The sequence below is a fragment of the Oryx dammah genome, unplaced genomic scaffold (genome assembly GCF_014754425.2).
Source record: "Oryx dammah isolate SB20612 unplaced genomic scaffold, SCBI_Odam_1.1 HiC_scaffold_1, whole genome shotgun sequence".
NCBI lineage: Eukaryota > Metazoa > Chordata > Mammalia > Artiodactyla > Bovidae > Oryx > Oryx dammah.
The window spans coordinates 82607577-82620503 of record NW_024070185.1 but is presented as its reverse complement, the minus strand read 5'-3'; the positions used below and the strand labels follow the sequence as shown (position 1 = coordinate 82620503).

The following is a 12927-nucleotide window of genomic DNA, read 5'->3' as shown; positions in this document are numbered from 1 at the left end:
GAGAGGCTTGCGTTTACAGAGAATAAAGCCCAATTCTCTCAGCCTATGTGCAGTTATGACTGCTCAGGTAATCCTTGGGAAATAAAGGCCATGGCCCAAGAGCAGTGGCTTTCTTTTGTGGTACTGCTGTGCAGAGAAAGATTATGCCATGAGGTTTTGTTGGCAGCTCACTGTCCCTTATCCTATGAGACTGATGGGATAGAGGACTCTCAAGAGAGAGGCTCAGGATTCTTTCAAGAAAAGCCTGGTCAGTAGCTTATGAAATAAATGTGTGTTAGATAATTTGATGGGAAGGGATAGGGAATAGGGATGTTTTCTGTTGCCTATGATTAAGGTAGACTGTTTCCACACACACAGGATGATCACAGGGTAGCTATCCACGGAAGTCTCCTTCCAAGAACTTCAGGACATTTAGGAACTGTATTTGGTGTAGAATACCAACTGCTTTGAGAATCTCTGATGGCTCATTGGGTAAAGAATCCGCCTGCAATGCAGGAGACACTGGAGATGCAGGTTTGATCCCTGGGTTGGGAAGATTCCCCTGGAGGAGGAAATGGCAACCCACTCCAGTACTCTTGTCTGGAAAATCCCATGGACAGAGGAGCCTGGTGTGCTACAGTCCAAAGGGTTGCAAAGAGTCGGATGCAACGGAGTGACTAAGCACCAATTGTTTTACTAAGATAATATAACTTTAAAAAAGGTGTTAGAAAATAAAAGTGTTTAATGAAACTGGCACCTTGGGAGATGAAAAACAAGGTTTATAAAAGCAAGATCCAGAAATTCTCAGATATTTTTCAAAGGACTTGAACTATTATTCTTGAAATACTGTGGTTATTTTGGAAAAATAAACTTGGATACACAGGAAAGATTTTAAATGTTTCAATATGATAGCTTTAGTTTCCTTTTGCTAATTTTTTCCTATTCTCCTTTTGCATGTTTGTCAAGAGACGTGAAAAAAATAACTCACAGACTTTATAATATATACTGAATTGAAATTTCAAGTAATTATTTCAAATAATTATATTTTGAGTTCTTTTTTGGGGTGATTTATGTATGGTATTAAATAAAATCATGGAAATGATTAAGTAAATTTTTATATTTTGATGAAAGAAAATCTATGTACTGAGCTTATTTTTCCCTAAAAACCTCTTCATTCAGAGGGTCTGGTCTGTGTCGAGTCTTCCCTGCTCTCTGCCAAAGATAATAACAGTTAAATACAAATGTAGATAAACTTTCTACTATAATATATTATATTATCATCATGAAATAATAAAAATACTCTGTGCATATGTCTAGGTTAAGAAAATATCACTTAAGTACAGGACATCTTCCACAGATCTCAAGCAGTAAAAATGATTTAAGTACAGAGTGGGAGGAAAAGAGAAGAGAATTTTCTATAATTCTGAATTTCAGAGGATACTTTTAGGCACATGGAGTTGAAAGAAAATCAGACAAATATAATAACAGCCAGTTTCATTATCATAAACAAGTAAAATATACACCTGCTTCATGTTTTTATGTCTGACAGTGTACAAATTCTTACATTATTAATAACCCCAATTAACTGAACAGTATCTATTATAAAGGTATTACATCTGATTATTTTATAATCTCACAATAGGACTGTTTACCATTTTGTAACATATGGTAATATTATTCCCTCTTTAGTCACCAGATAGCATGATACCTTAGTAAAATAAGGCTCACAAGGCAAACAAGAATTGCCTATAACATCTTATAAAACACAAAGAAAGTTTATTTATTTCTACTAAAATTTTCAAGCAAAAACTACAAGATGCATTTCATGTTTAAATTGCACTCATATTCCTGGAGGGAATAATATTTACTAACCTAATTTTCACTATGATTTTTCCTTTCATTAATACTACAACTTGCCCTTGCTGTGTTCTCTTGTGATCAGTAGCCTCCTATTTGCTACTCAGTGGTACAGCATTAAATGATAGAACTGAATTTTCTGGTGATTCTTCAGAACAAAGAGAACCTACCAATTTACCTCATAAGCAACAGTCACCTCCTTGGGTGGAAATGAATCGAGCACTGAGAGAAGAGGAACTTCAGTTTGAGGAGGATGAAGAAGAAGTCAAACAAGATGAAAATGGGGAGCAAAAGAAAAAGACTTTTAGACCTGGAGACTGGGGGAGACCTACCAATGAGGGACAGAGCAGAGAAGGGAAAGAGCAGAGGTCTGAAGAGGCGGGGAGGCAGGCCCATCAACACAGAAACCCAGCAAGGGAGAATGAGGAAGACGATGAAGATGAGGAGGAAGACGATGAGGATGAGGATGAGGATGAGGATGAGACCATCAGAGGAGACACGTTCAGGATGCCCCCTCGACTCCCAATCCCAGCTACCCCCAGAGGCATACCGTCTCTGCCAAGCAGTTGCTCTCTGTCCTACAAAACCATCTCCTGTATCAGCGCTGACCTCACACAAATACCACCGCTAACAGCACCAGAGATAACAAGTCTGGAGCTCATAGGTAAGATGTGGATGTCTGTTTGATTCTGTGGTTACCTCTCATTGCCCTATGAATGTGATATTTTAATTTCATAATATAGATGGACCCCAACAGATTAATTTCACAATCTTCAAATATAAAAACTTTGCAGAAGAGATAAGTGTTTACTACAGGAAAGCACCATCAGGTATAATGCAAATGCCTCCAAATCATGATGTCCCGTTGACTTTTTTTTCTAAAATCAGCTTTATGAAGTATAAGTTATATTCAGTAAAAAAACTGTTAGCGTGTTATTCTTTAAGTTTTGGCAAATGCATACAGTCATACAGTCACACATTCAAGGTATAACATTTTCATCACCTCACCAAATTCTCTCATGTCCCTTCTTTCACCAGCCCTGATGTTTTCTGTCTCTAGAGTAGCTTTTCTAGGATGTCACAGAAATGCATTCAGTGTAGAGCCTTTTCAGTTGGACTTTTTTCATTTACCTTAAAACTTCTGAGGGATATTCAGGTTGTTGCATTTATCAACAACAACTTGCTCCTCCTCACTTCTGAATGGTATTCCATTGTTTGGATGGACCACATGTACCAAGTGAAGGACATCTGGATTATTTCCAGTTTGGGGCAATTATGCAACAGTTGCTATAAAGATCCATATATGGATGCTTGTGTGGACTTAAGTTTTCTTTTTCCTAGGGTATATACCCAGGAGTGGATTGCTGAACGATACAGTAAAAGCAGGTTTACCTTTATAAGAAATGGCCAGACTTCCTTAAAATGGCTGTGAGACTCCTTCCAGCAGTATCACAGCGTTCCTGTTGCTTTCCCCCTGGTTTTAGCTACTTGGTAGGCAGGACGTGATCCAGACCATTTGCTCATGTTCTTAAAGGGTCAGGAAGAGCTCTGAGTAGAGGACTGGCAGGACAGATATGTGTGTGAGGCTGGCTGGTGTGGAGACTGGGACAGTGAATGAGTCTTGGCAATAAGGCCCATGCTGGGGATGGCTCTTAAGATGGAGGGCTGAGAGAATCTGAGTGGGGTTTCAGATGTGTCTTGGGAGAAGTAACAGAAATAAACTACCACAGAAATAATAAATGATCATATAAATACTCAACTGACACAGCCTGACTCCTTAGTCAGGACAGCCAGTCTACAATAGGACACCTCAGGTATTATGGCCTTCCTGATGCCAGGCTTATATGATCTCCTAAGGAATTACTCTTATGCCGAGAGCTTCCTTTTTCAGCAACGCCCCCTCTTTCTGTAGCCTGCCTGCTAGGTGTGCTCTGCCATTAGACAAACAATCTGTGAAGGTCAAAAATCTCATGAAAGATGATGTGTGCTCAGGTACACTATCCTGGTTTTATAAGAAAGCTACCACATGGTTTTTATAGTACTCACCATTTCTTGGGCTTCCCTATTGGCTCAGTGGTAAAGAATTCACCTGCAATGCAAGAGCCACAGGAGACATGGGTTCGATTCCTGGGTTGGGAAGATCCCCTGGAGAAGGAAAATGGCAACCTACTCTAGTATTGTTGCCTGGAGAATCCCATGGACAGAAGGGCCTGGCAGGTTACAGTTCATGGGGTCACAAGAGTTGGACATGACTTAGCAACTAAATCACCACCATTTCTGTTAAGCTCATTCTCTGGGTTTAAAGTCACTGACTACTATACTTAACTAAATGTCAAACAAAACCCCATAAATTAAAGCACTGCAGGTACTTCTATAGATTGAAGTCATAGAATTTTAACATTAGCTCTGGCAGCAATCTGAGAAATAATCTCCCCAAACTTCTTATTTAGAGCAAACTGATGCTTGGAGAAGGTAAGTTACTTGCCCAAGATTTCATTAAAAAATATTTCTGGTCCAGGGTCTAAGAAGTGTCAATAGGAAAATATGAGGAACTATAAAATTCAGTTTTTATAGTACCTTCCATAACACATCTTTGTTGTAAAATGCATATTGCTAACAGAATTGTGTGGCAAACCACATTCTGGCTGTTTTAAGCAGCTTCATCTAAACATGATGTACTAGAGCAAGACATGAACTTAGAGTGAAAATTTTGACTGTATGTAATAGTCTAGTCTCAGTCTTTTTTTTTTTTCCCTAAATACTCATTTATTATATAACATTGTCCTCGCTATAAGGACTGTGTTTTTCTCCAGATAAAACTCTCTCTTTTGCTATCTATGCATGTACATGTATATATGTATTTATAGGCACACTGGCCTAAAACATAATTGCTGTGTGTCCTAGGCAATTCCATTACCTCCATTCCGGATGAAGCATTTAATGGATTACCGAATTTGGAAAGGCTTGATCTGAGCAAAAATAATATCACCTCTTCAGGCATAGGTCCAAAAGCATTCAAGGTAAATATGTTCTATGATTTCTACAAGTCCACTTGGATGGCTTTCTCATTAATTGTACTGATAATGGGTGGAGATGGAGAAGGAAAGACAAGTACGTTCTTTTTTGTTGTTGCACTGGGTCTTTGTTGCTGCATGTAGGCTTTTCTCTAGTTGCAGTGAGCACGGGTTACTCTGTGTGGTGTGCTGGCTTCTCTTGTTGTAGAGCTCAGGGTGTAGGCATGCGAACTGCAGCAGCTGCAGCAATGGGCTCAGCAGTTGTGGGCTCTGGAACACAGGCTCAGTAGTTGCATGGGCTTAGTTGCCATGCAGCATGTGGGATCTCCCTGGACCAGGATTGAACCTATATCCCCTGTATTGGCAAGTGGATTCTTATTCACTGCACCATCAAAGAAGTCCCAGTAAAATGTTTTAAAGGAGTTTTTGTCAAAGAAAGTTTCTTCTCTGATATCCCTAAACTGTATCCAAGTTATATCTTGAATATACTTGGTTGTTTTACAAATTTCTGTTTTTTCTATGCTTTGTCCTTAACGCACCCACAGTAGCATCAATGACAAAACTAATGTTTAGAATTTATGGAAGAGTTTCTTCCCAAGTACCTGAAAACATGTTGAAATATGGTCTCTTAGTATGTGAGGTATTTCTGGGGAAAAAGGAGAGCTTATTTAGAAACTGTTAACATTTTCAGGCCAGCAAGACAAAGCTTCCTTATTTTGTGCAATCTGCAAAATCTGGAAAAGAATACTTCAGCAGGTGGGGTTCTGCAAGAACAAAGAGGCTCAGAAGAAAATTAGCTTGGGGATAGGTTGGGCAGAGAGGGAAAGAGAAAAGCACAGAGTAAACTTTGGAAAGAATCAGATTTAACTAAAATTTTTTTCTAAAAGGGAGAAAAGAGAGTATCAAGGACTTTCCGAAAAACAAAGGCAGAAGAAAGGAGGAATTTGTATGTGCAAACAAATACTCAAAATTGTGTGTGGTTAAAGAAGCCCAAGTAAAACATGTTACATGCCAGGAAGTCAAACTTTATCCCCTTGGATGGTTTTCTTCCACTCTTTGGATAAGTCACTGGCCTCTTTCAAGCTCAGGTCCTGGTTCTTATTTACATTCTGGGCTGCAGACGAGAGAGTTCCAGACACTTGGTGTCCACATTCATGTGAAAGACCTGGAGTCCTCTTCATGCTATTTGTCCTTCTGATAGAACAATAGTTGGGACTTGTACATTTTCTCTATTTGATCAAAAAAGAGGACATTGTAGGAAATAACTTGTGTTTTTTGTTTGTTTTGGGATTTTCTACCTCATTTCCAAACTGCTGAAACTGACTTTGAGCAACTTTGAAGTAAATCACTCCGCAACTTTGGTAGTGGGGGCTAGTCTGGCCAACAAACGTGTAACTACAAATGTGGAAATACACTCTCCAGACTGTCAAAACAGTTTCGGTACCATATAGAAATAATTTGTGATATTTGTGGCATTTAATTTTGATAAATTTCCACAATAGTTAGTGCTCTTTCATGACTATTTCTGCTAAGTACAGATAGAAAACTAAGGTTTACAAACACATTCAAAGGATTCAAACTGCTATCTTTTTAGTATCGATGATAGATTCAGATTATTGCATGATTTAATAAATTTTGACTCTACTGCTGAGAAGGTGAAAACATAAGATCTAGGAAAATATGGCTGGTCCAGTGGTGATAGGAACTTTCTCCTGATTACTAGAGTCACAGTAAAAATATGGATGAGTATGATACAAAATCACCAAATGTGGTTTGCTGAAAATACCAGGAAATAAATGGTGTTAACAGGATCAACATCTATCTGGCAGGGAGAATTGGGGATTCATGCCTAAGCCTGAATAAACTGAAAGTTTGTGACACTTTAGTAACTACTGCAAACTGACTATTAAATAATATATATGACTGCATTTCTGTGACAAAATAAAAAAGTAATTTTGAGATTTGCCTTTATTTAAGTTTCTAAAGAATTTAATGCGCTTAAATATGGATGGAAACAATTTGGTAACGATTCCTTCAGAACTACCATCTACATTAGAAGAACTCAAAATCAATGAGAACAAGCTGCAGGTTATTGATGAAGAAAGTTTATCAGGTACTTAACATTTGAGTTTATGACATGTGTCCTTATAATCTTTCTTCTATAGTTGTATGGAAATTTTATTTGCAATATTGCTAAATGAATAGCTAATAAAAATTTTTTAGTTCATGTTACCATTTAAGTTGATAAAACTTATTTTAACTATTGATTGGTGAAACTTTAAAAAATGTATTTTAAACTGCCTGTTGTCTTTTAAAAGTATTCTATAAATAAACTTTCAATGATTTCAGGTTTTTATCATTTATAATACAATAACTGAACTACAAATCCATAATGTCCTAAGAGTTATACTAACATTCCCCAAATAGCCATGTGTTCTCATCCTGTATTTGTACTAAAGTTTTTGGTATTGGTGATAACACAATGGTGTTAATGGTGCTAATACCATGGCTTGTTTAAATGGTCTCTTTTATCACCCTTAGATGCTCAATATATCCCATCCACATTTGCTACATCCAAACATTTTGCTGTTTTAACATGTCATGGTTTGGCACATGAGAATCATATATAAAATATAAGTAAATGGGGATACTATGTGAGGTTTTGAGGGGCTATTCTAAAATCAAAGTAAACATAAGCTTTAGCACATGCACTATATATGGCAGTCACTTTGGCTTTAATAGCCTTGTTCCCCTGAGAGTTGCTCTGTCACTTCTGGCACTTGTATGTTATCGAGGTACATGTGCCACACAAGGCAAGACAAATGATGTGCATGGGTATGTGGTTGCCATGTCAGCCTGGATTTCCCATGGATGGGCTGAAGTGAAGGTGCCCCACATTTTGTACATTTGATACAACTGGAATTTACTCTTAAGACTATTTCTGGACTGAGCTGGATAACTGAGGTTGTCATATATTATGAACTCAAGATAAATAAGGTAGTATTTGCCTTTTCAAGAATCCTAGCTAATGTTGTTGATTAGATTATATGCTTCTTTAAGACAAAGACTGTCTAATTTTTCTTTTTATCTTCCTAACAGTCTAGTGTAGCTCTTGAGGTATAGAGGTATAGTGCTTAACATTTTTTATTTGATTTGAACTATACTTATGATGTTAGTGTTGATCACCCAACCTTTATTCCTTTAAAATGGGGAATTTACTCCTCAAAAAAATTCATAAGGACAAAACACTTCTGGTGATAGGAAAAAAACAATAAAGAAAATTGCCAAATCTGAGGATGACAGAGTTGTGGAAATACTCTATTTCCAGATGGATTTCAGGGTACACATGAAAAACATTAACAGACCAAATTTGAAGGGCTTTTGGCATATGGAAAAGACATAAGAAAGTTCAACTTCTAGCTGCTAGGTGAAACAGACCAAAGGAACGCAATTTAGGACAAGTGTACTAATGAGCTACATGTGAACTACATGTGAGATGGTATTTCTAGCAGATCTGTCAAAACGGCATGCTGTAAGTCCTTGTTTGGAAAGTACTCTCTCACATTCCTGTAACTGCTTCTCCACTCACATGCACCTCTCCTTCATGAAAAAGTCATCTTGCCCAGAGAAGCCTCTGTAGGCTTTGTGTCTTGAAGGCTCCTCTTCTGTTTAGCCTGTGTTCTTAGCCCCACTCCAGTGCTGGTCCTTCGGTACTGGCTTCTTAGTTCTGCTTCAGTGTTGGTGCCTTTGGTACTGAGTTCTCTTTCAACAGCTGGAGCCATTGCAGCTCCTCAGCTCCTGTGAGTTCCACTGTTGTGGATAGTCAGGCTGGCTGGCAGTGAGCAAGGCAAGCCCAAAACAAAGGCTACTGCCAGCGCTGTGACACTGCTTTCCTGGCTGGAAGCCCCTGGCTTGACTATCAGTGGCCTGCAGCACTACCTCCCTCATGACGCTTCCAGGTTTTATATATTAATGTATAGTTCCAGGGAAGTGGGAAAGACAGCAATCCATGGAAAATAATACATGCAAAAGTGTAACAAAACAAAACAATCTGGATGCTATGGGAAAAACATTCAGTTTCATAAATCTTAGATGCAAGGCTATGATAAGGAGTGAAGAACAAAAGATGATGTGAAAAGATGAGAAGGAACCACACAACGGAGAGCTATACACGCTATGCCAAGGTGCTAGGAGGCCATCCAGGACCCACTGGGAGACCTGCATACCCATTCTAGAGAAAAGGAAGGTCTTAAAAGGGAAGGTGGGGCTTCCCTGGCAGCTGAGTGGTAAAGAATCTGCCTGCCAATGTAGGGGACATGGGTTTGATCCTTGGGTTGGGAAGATCCTCTCGAGAAGGAAATGGCAATCTACTCTAGTATTCTTGCTTGGGAAATCCTATGGACAGAGGAGCCTGGTGGGCTACAGTCCGTGGAGTCGCAAGAGAGTTGGACATGACTTAGTGACTAAACAACATCAAAAGGGAAGGTGAAGATAGAAGGGGGGAGAGCAAAAGAAAACAAGACATGCTAAAAAATGTTCCTGTCTGTATTAATGATGACAACAAACCAAAATCCATGATCATGGTGCCATTTCTAGCAATGATGGTGTGTGGCTATCCACTCAGAATAACTGTAAATTAATGCATAAGATCATGAATTTGCATTATTGTGTTTCTCTCTCTTGTGAGGTCATGTAATAACCACTAGTCTACTTCTATTACCTATTTTTCTCTGAAAAAATTCTCCATTCCAAAACCTCAGCTATGTTCTAGATAAATATGCTTGGATTCTCAGTATCTTTAGTTGTGGAATTGGTTATATAAAGAAATAGAATCACATATCATAATTTAATAAATGGCCTCCATACTTCCTCTCTGCCCTTCAGTTGATGTTAAATACCAGCAGATTAGTATTTTGTCATGCTGTTCACTGTTCAGATGCTTCTCGTGGCCCAGAAGGAAAGTCAGACCTTATTTTCTGGTGCATGAAGGCCCTGCCCAGCCTATCTCTGTCTTCTCCACAACCTTCATCCTCTCTTACAGACGGGCCACTCTAGAGCTATCTCTTTCCTACTCCTGAGCACAACCATGTGGGTTCATACCTCCATGTGTTCACCTGGCTGCCTCACCCTCCCATTTCTACCTATGCTATCTTGAGAGTCTAGCCCCACTCACAACTCCATACCCCTCAAGTCTACACTGCCATCTTCTCCTTGTCATGTTCTAGAACCTATGAGGTATTTGTGATGGCAGTGTCTTTTGTTTTCACTTTAGACTATGTCTTACTTCTCTGTATGCCTAAGAGTAGGATCTAAGTTACACAGAGCATATCAGTGCAATATCCATGACTCAAATTGAACACGAAAACATCCGCTATTCTGAAAATTTTGGCCACTGAACAAACTCCAAAGTTACACCCTGAGTGTCTGACTCAGATGCCTCTGGGTATCATCACTGCTGAGCTGTCCATTCTCCTCTAAGTTTCCAATTGATTTGGTCATACCATTCCAGAGACCTGAAGAAACAATTTAGAAAGAAACTTGTTTGTATAAAGGCCTTTCTTGGTAGCTCAATCTGAATGTGTGGAATTTTTAGTCATTCTTTCAAAATGTCCATCTGGCTTCACTCTGCCAGGAAGTGAACACTGCAATGGGAATTCACTGCTGTAATTCCCTTGTTCAAAGACTGAGGGTTTACCAGGCAAGAGTGCTCCCTCTGTGTCCTGAAAAAAGGAACCACCCATTGCATTACACTCCCCGAACCTCCCTGGTTATGCCACCATTTCATACCTATCTGTCTTTGCAAATACTTCACTGGCCCTCTGTGTGGTGTCCTGTTCCCCCACCTCCTTCTTTTGACTTCTGTTCATTATACAAACATTCCTTTCCACACTGTATATTCTTAACTCTCTTTCTCAAAGATTAATTGACCATAAATATGTGGGTTTATTTCTGGGCTCTCTATTCTGTTCCATTGGTCTATGGGTCTGTTTTTGTGGTAGTACCACACTGTTTCAATTACTGTAGCTTTGTACTATAGCCTGAAACCAGGGAGTGTGATATATCCAGCTTTGTTCTTCTTTCTTAAGATTGTTTTGGCTATTTGGGATCTTCTGCATTTCCATACAAATATTACACTTATTTGTTCTAGTTTTGTGAAAAATGCCATTGGTATTTCGATAGGGATTGCACTGAATCTGTAGACTGTCTTTTTAGGCAGTATAGTAATTTTAACAGTATTAATTCTTCTAGTTTATGCACATGGCATATCTTTCCATTTGTCTGTGTTGCCTTCAATCATTTTTTTCATCAGTGTCTCATAGTTTTCTGAGTACAGGTCTTTTACCTCCTTGTTTACATTTATTCCTAAGTTTTTATTCTTTTTGATGCAACTGGAAATGGGGCTGTCTTCTTAATATCTCTCTTTCTGATAGTTTACTGTCAGTGTATAGAAGCTTGACAGATTTCTGTGTATTAATTTTGTATCCTGAAACTTTACTGAATTCACGTACTAGTTGTAACAGTTTTTTGGAGGCAGTCTTTACAATTTTCTATATAGTATCATGTTGTCTACAGTGACAATTTTACTTCTTCCTTCTCAACTTGGATTCCTTTCTTTTCCTTGTCTGATTGCTATGGCTGGGACTTCCAGCATTATGCTGAATAAAAGCAGTAAGATTGAGCATCCTTGTCTTATTCCTGATTTTAGAGGATATGCTTTGAGCTTTTCACTGTTGAGTATGATATTGGCTGTAGGTTTGTCATATATGTTGAGGGATGTTCCCTCTGTACCCACTTTGTTGAGTCTCTATCATAAATGGATATTGAATTTTGTCAAAAGCTTTTTTTGCCTCTATTGAGGTGATCATATGACTTTTATTTGTCAATTTGTTAATGTGGTGTATCACACTGATTTATTTGTGGCTATTAAGCCATTCTAGCATCCCTGAAACAAGTCCCACTTGATTACAGTGTATGATCCTTTTAATGTATTACTGAATTTGGTTTCCCAGTATTTTGTTAAAGTTATTTTACATATATGTTTTTCAGTGATATTTGCCTATAATTTTCTTTCTTTCTTTCTTTCTTTTTGATGGTGTTTTTTGGCTTTTGTATGAGGGTTACAAACTTTCATCATACAACACAACAGTGATTTCTTGATAGGCCTGTCTCTTCTGGACCATGCATTCAGCACTGAGTCCTGGCTGAACTGAACATTTGTTGTGCAAATGTGAAGAGTCCTTGGGAAAAGGCTCTATGGGAGGGATTCAAAGAAAGAAGCTATAACATTAGTCATCCAAATAAAGTGAACATCTCACATGAAATTTCGAAAGCCTATAGAAACTGCATGTTTTTAAATCATAATATCACAATAATTTTTTTTTTATAGACTTAAATCAATTGGTCACTTTAGAATTGGAAGGAAACAATCTCAGTGAAACCAATGTCAATTCCTTAGCTTTCAAACCTCTGAAGAGCCTATCCTACCTGCGTCTGGGAAGAAATAAATTTAGAATTATACCACAAGGTCTTCCTGCTTCTATTGAGGTACCAATATTTTCCTTATAATGTTTTATATTTTAAATATAGCACAGTGACAAAACAAATAATATATTTTAAAAGATTATCATGATGCATATTAAACTGAGTAGTTCTGGTGCTATAAATAAAATTTATAAATAAAATTTGAGCACTGTTTTCAAATAATACAAAATTATGAGTCAGAATTATTACTACTAGTAGAGAATCGTGGTAAAGTGAAAATTGGTCTTACTGACAGCTCTTGGGGAGAGAATAGGGAAGATGAACTGAAAGTTCAAACAGAAAGTACAACTGCAAAAAGCACCTTGATTTGCAAAGTAGTTTAAACTATCTCAAACTGGAAATGTGATGTTCATCCCAGTCTGTTCCACTCAGAGGCCCACCTGGGCTAGCAGTGACCCTGTAAGGATGGACAAGAATTGCAAAGAAGGCTGCTAACTGTGCCAGTGGTCCACTCCTCACTCACTTCTCACAGCTTACTAGTTTTGACTAGCACTGTCCTGTGTCCATCCCCTCTGGATGGATTTCCTGCGGCCCA

The 12927-nt window shown here is 38.3% G+C and overlaps 2 protein-coding genes across 3 annotated transcripts in view; one reads left to right on the top strand and one right to left on the bottom strand.

Annotated features, from left to right (window-relative positions):
• Positions 1–12927, bottom strand: part of LOC120867416 (centromere protein P) — a 236777-nt gene that overhangs the window by 52379 nt on the left and 171471 nt on the right. The window lies entirely within an intron of this gene.
• The window catches only part of ECM2 (extracellular matrix protein 2), a 40171-nt gene that overhangs the window by 13783 nt on the left and 13461 nt on the right, over positions 1–12927 (top strand). Inside the window, exons 4-7 of one of the 2 annotated variants that reach the window (XM_040245762.1) lie at positions 1925–2500; positions 4741–4856; positions 6828–6963; positions 12238–12395. In XM_040245762.1, coding sequence (XP_040101696.1) covers positions 1925–2500; positions 4741–4856; positions 6828–6963; positions 12238–12395 — 986 coding nt within the window. The remainder of the gene's footprint in view (positions 1–1924; positions 2501–4740; positions 4857–6827; positions 6964–12237; positions 12396–12927) is intronic. The other variant, XM_040245753.1, reaches the window with a different exon arrangement.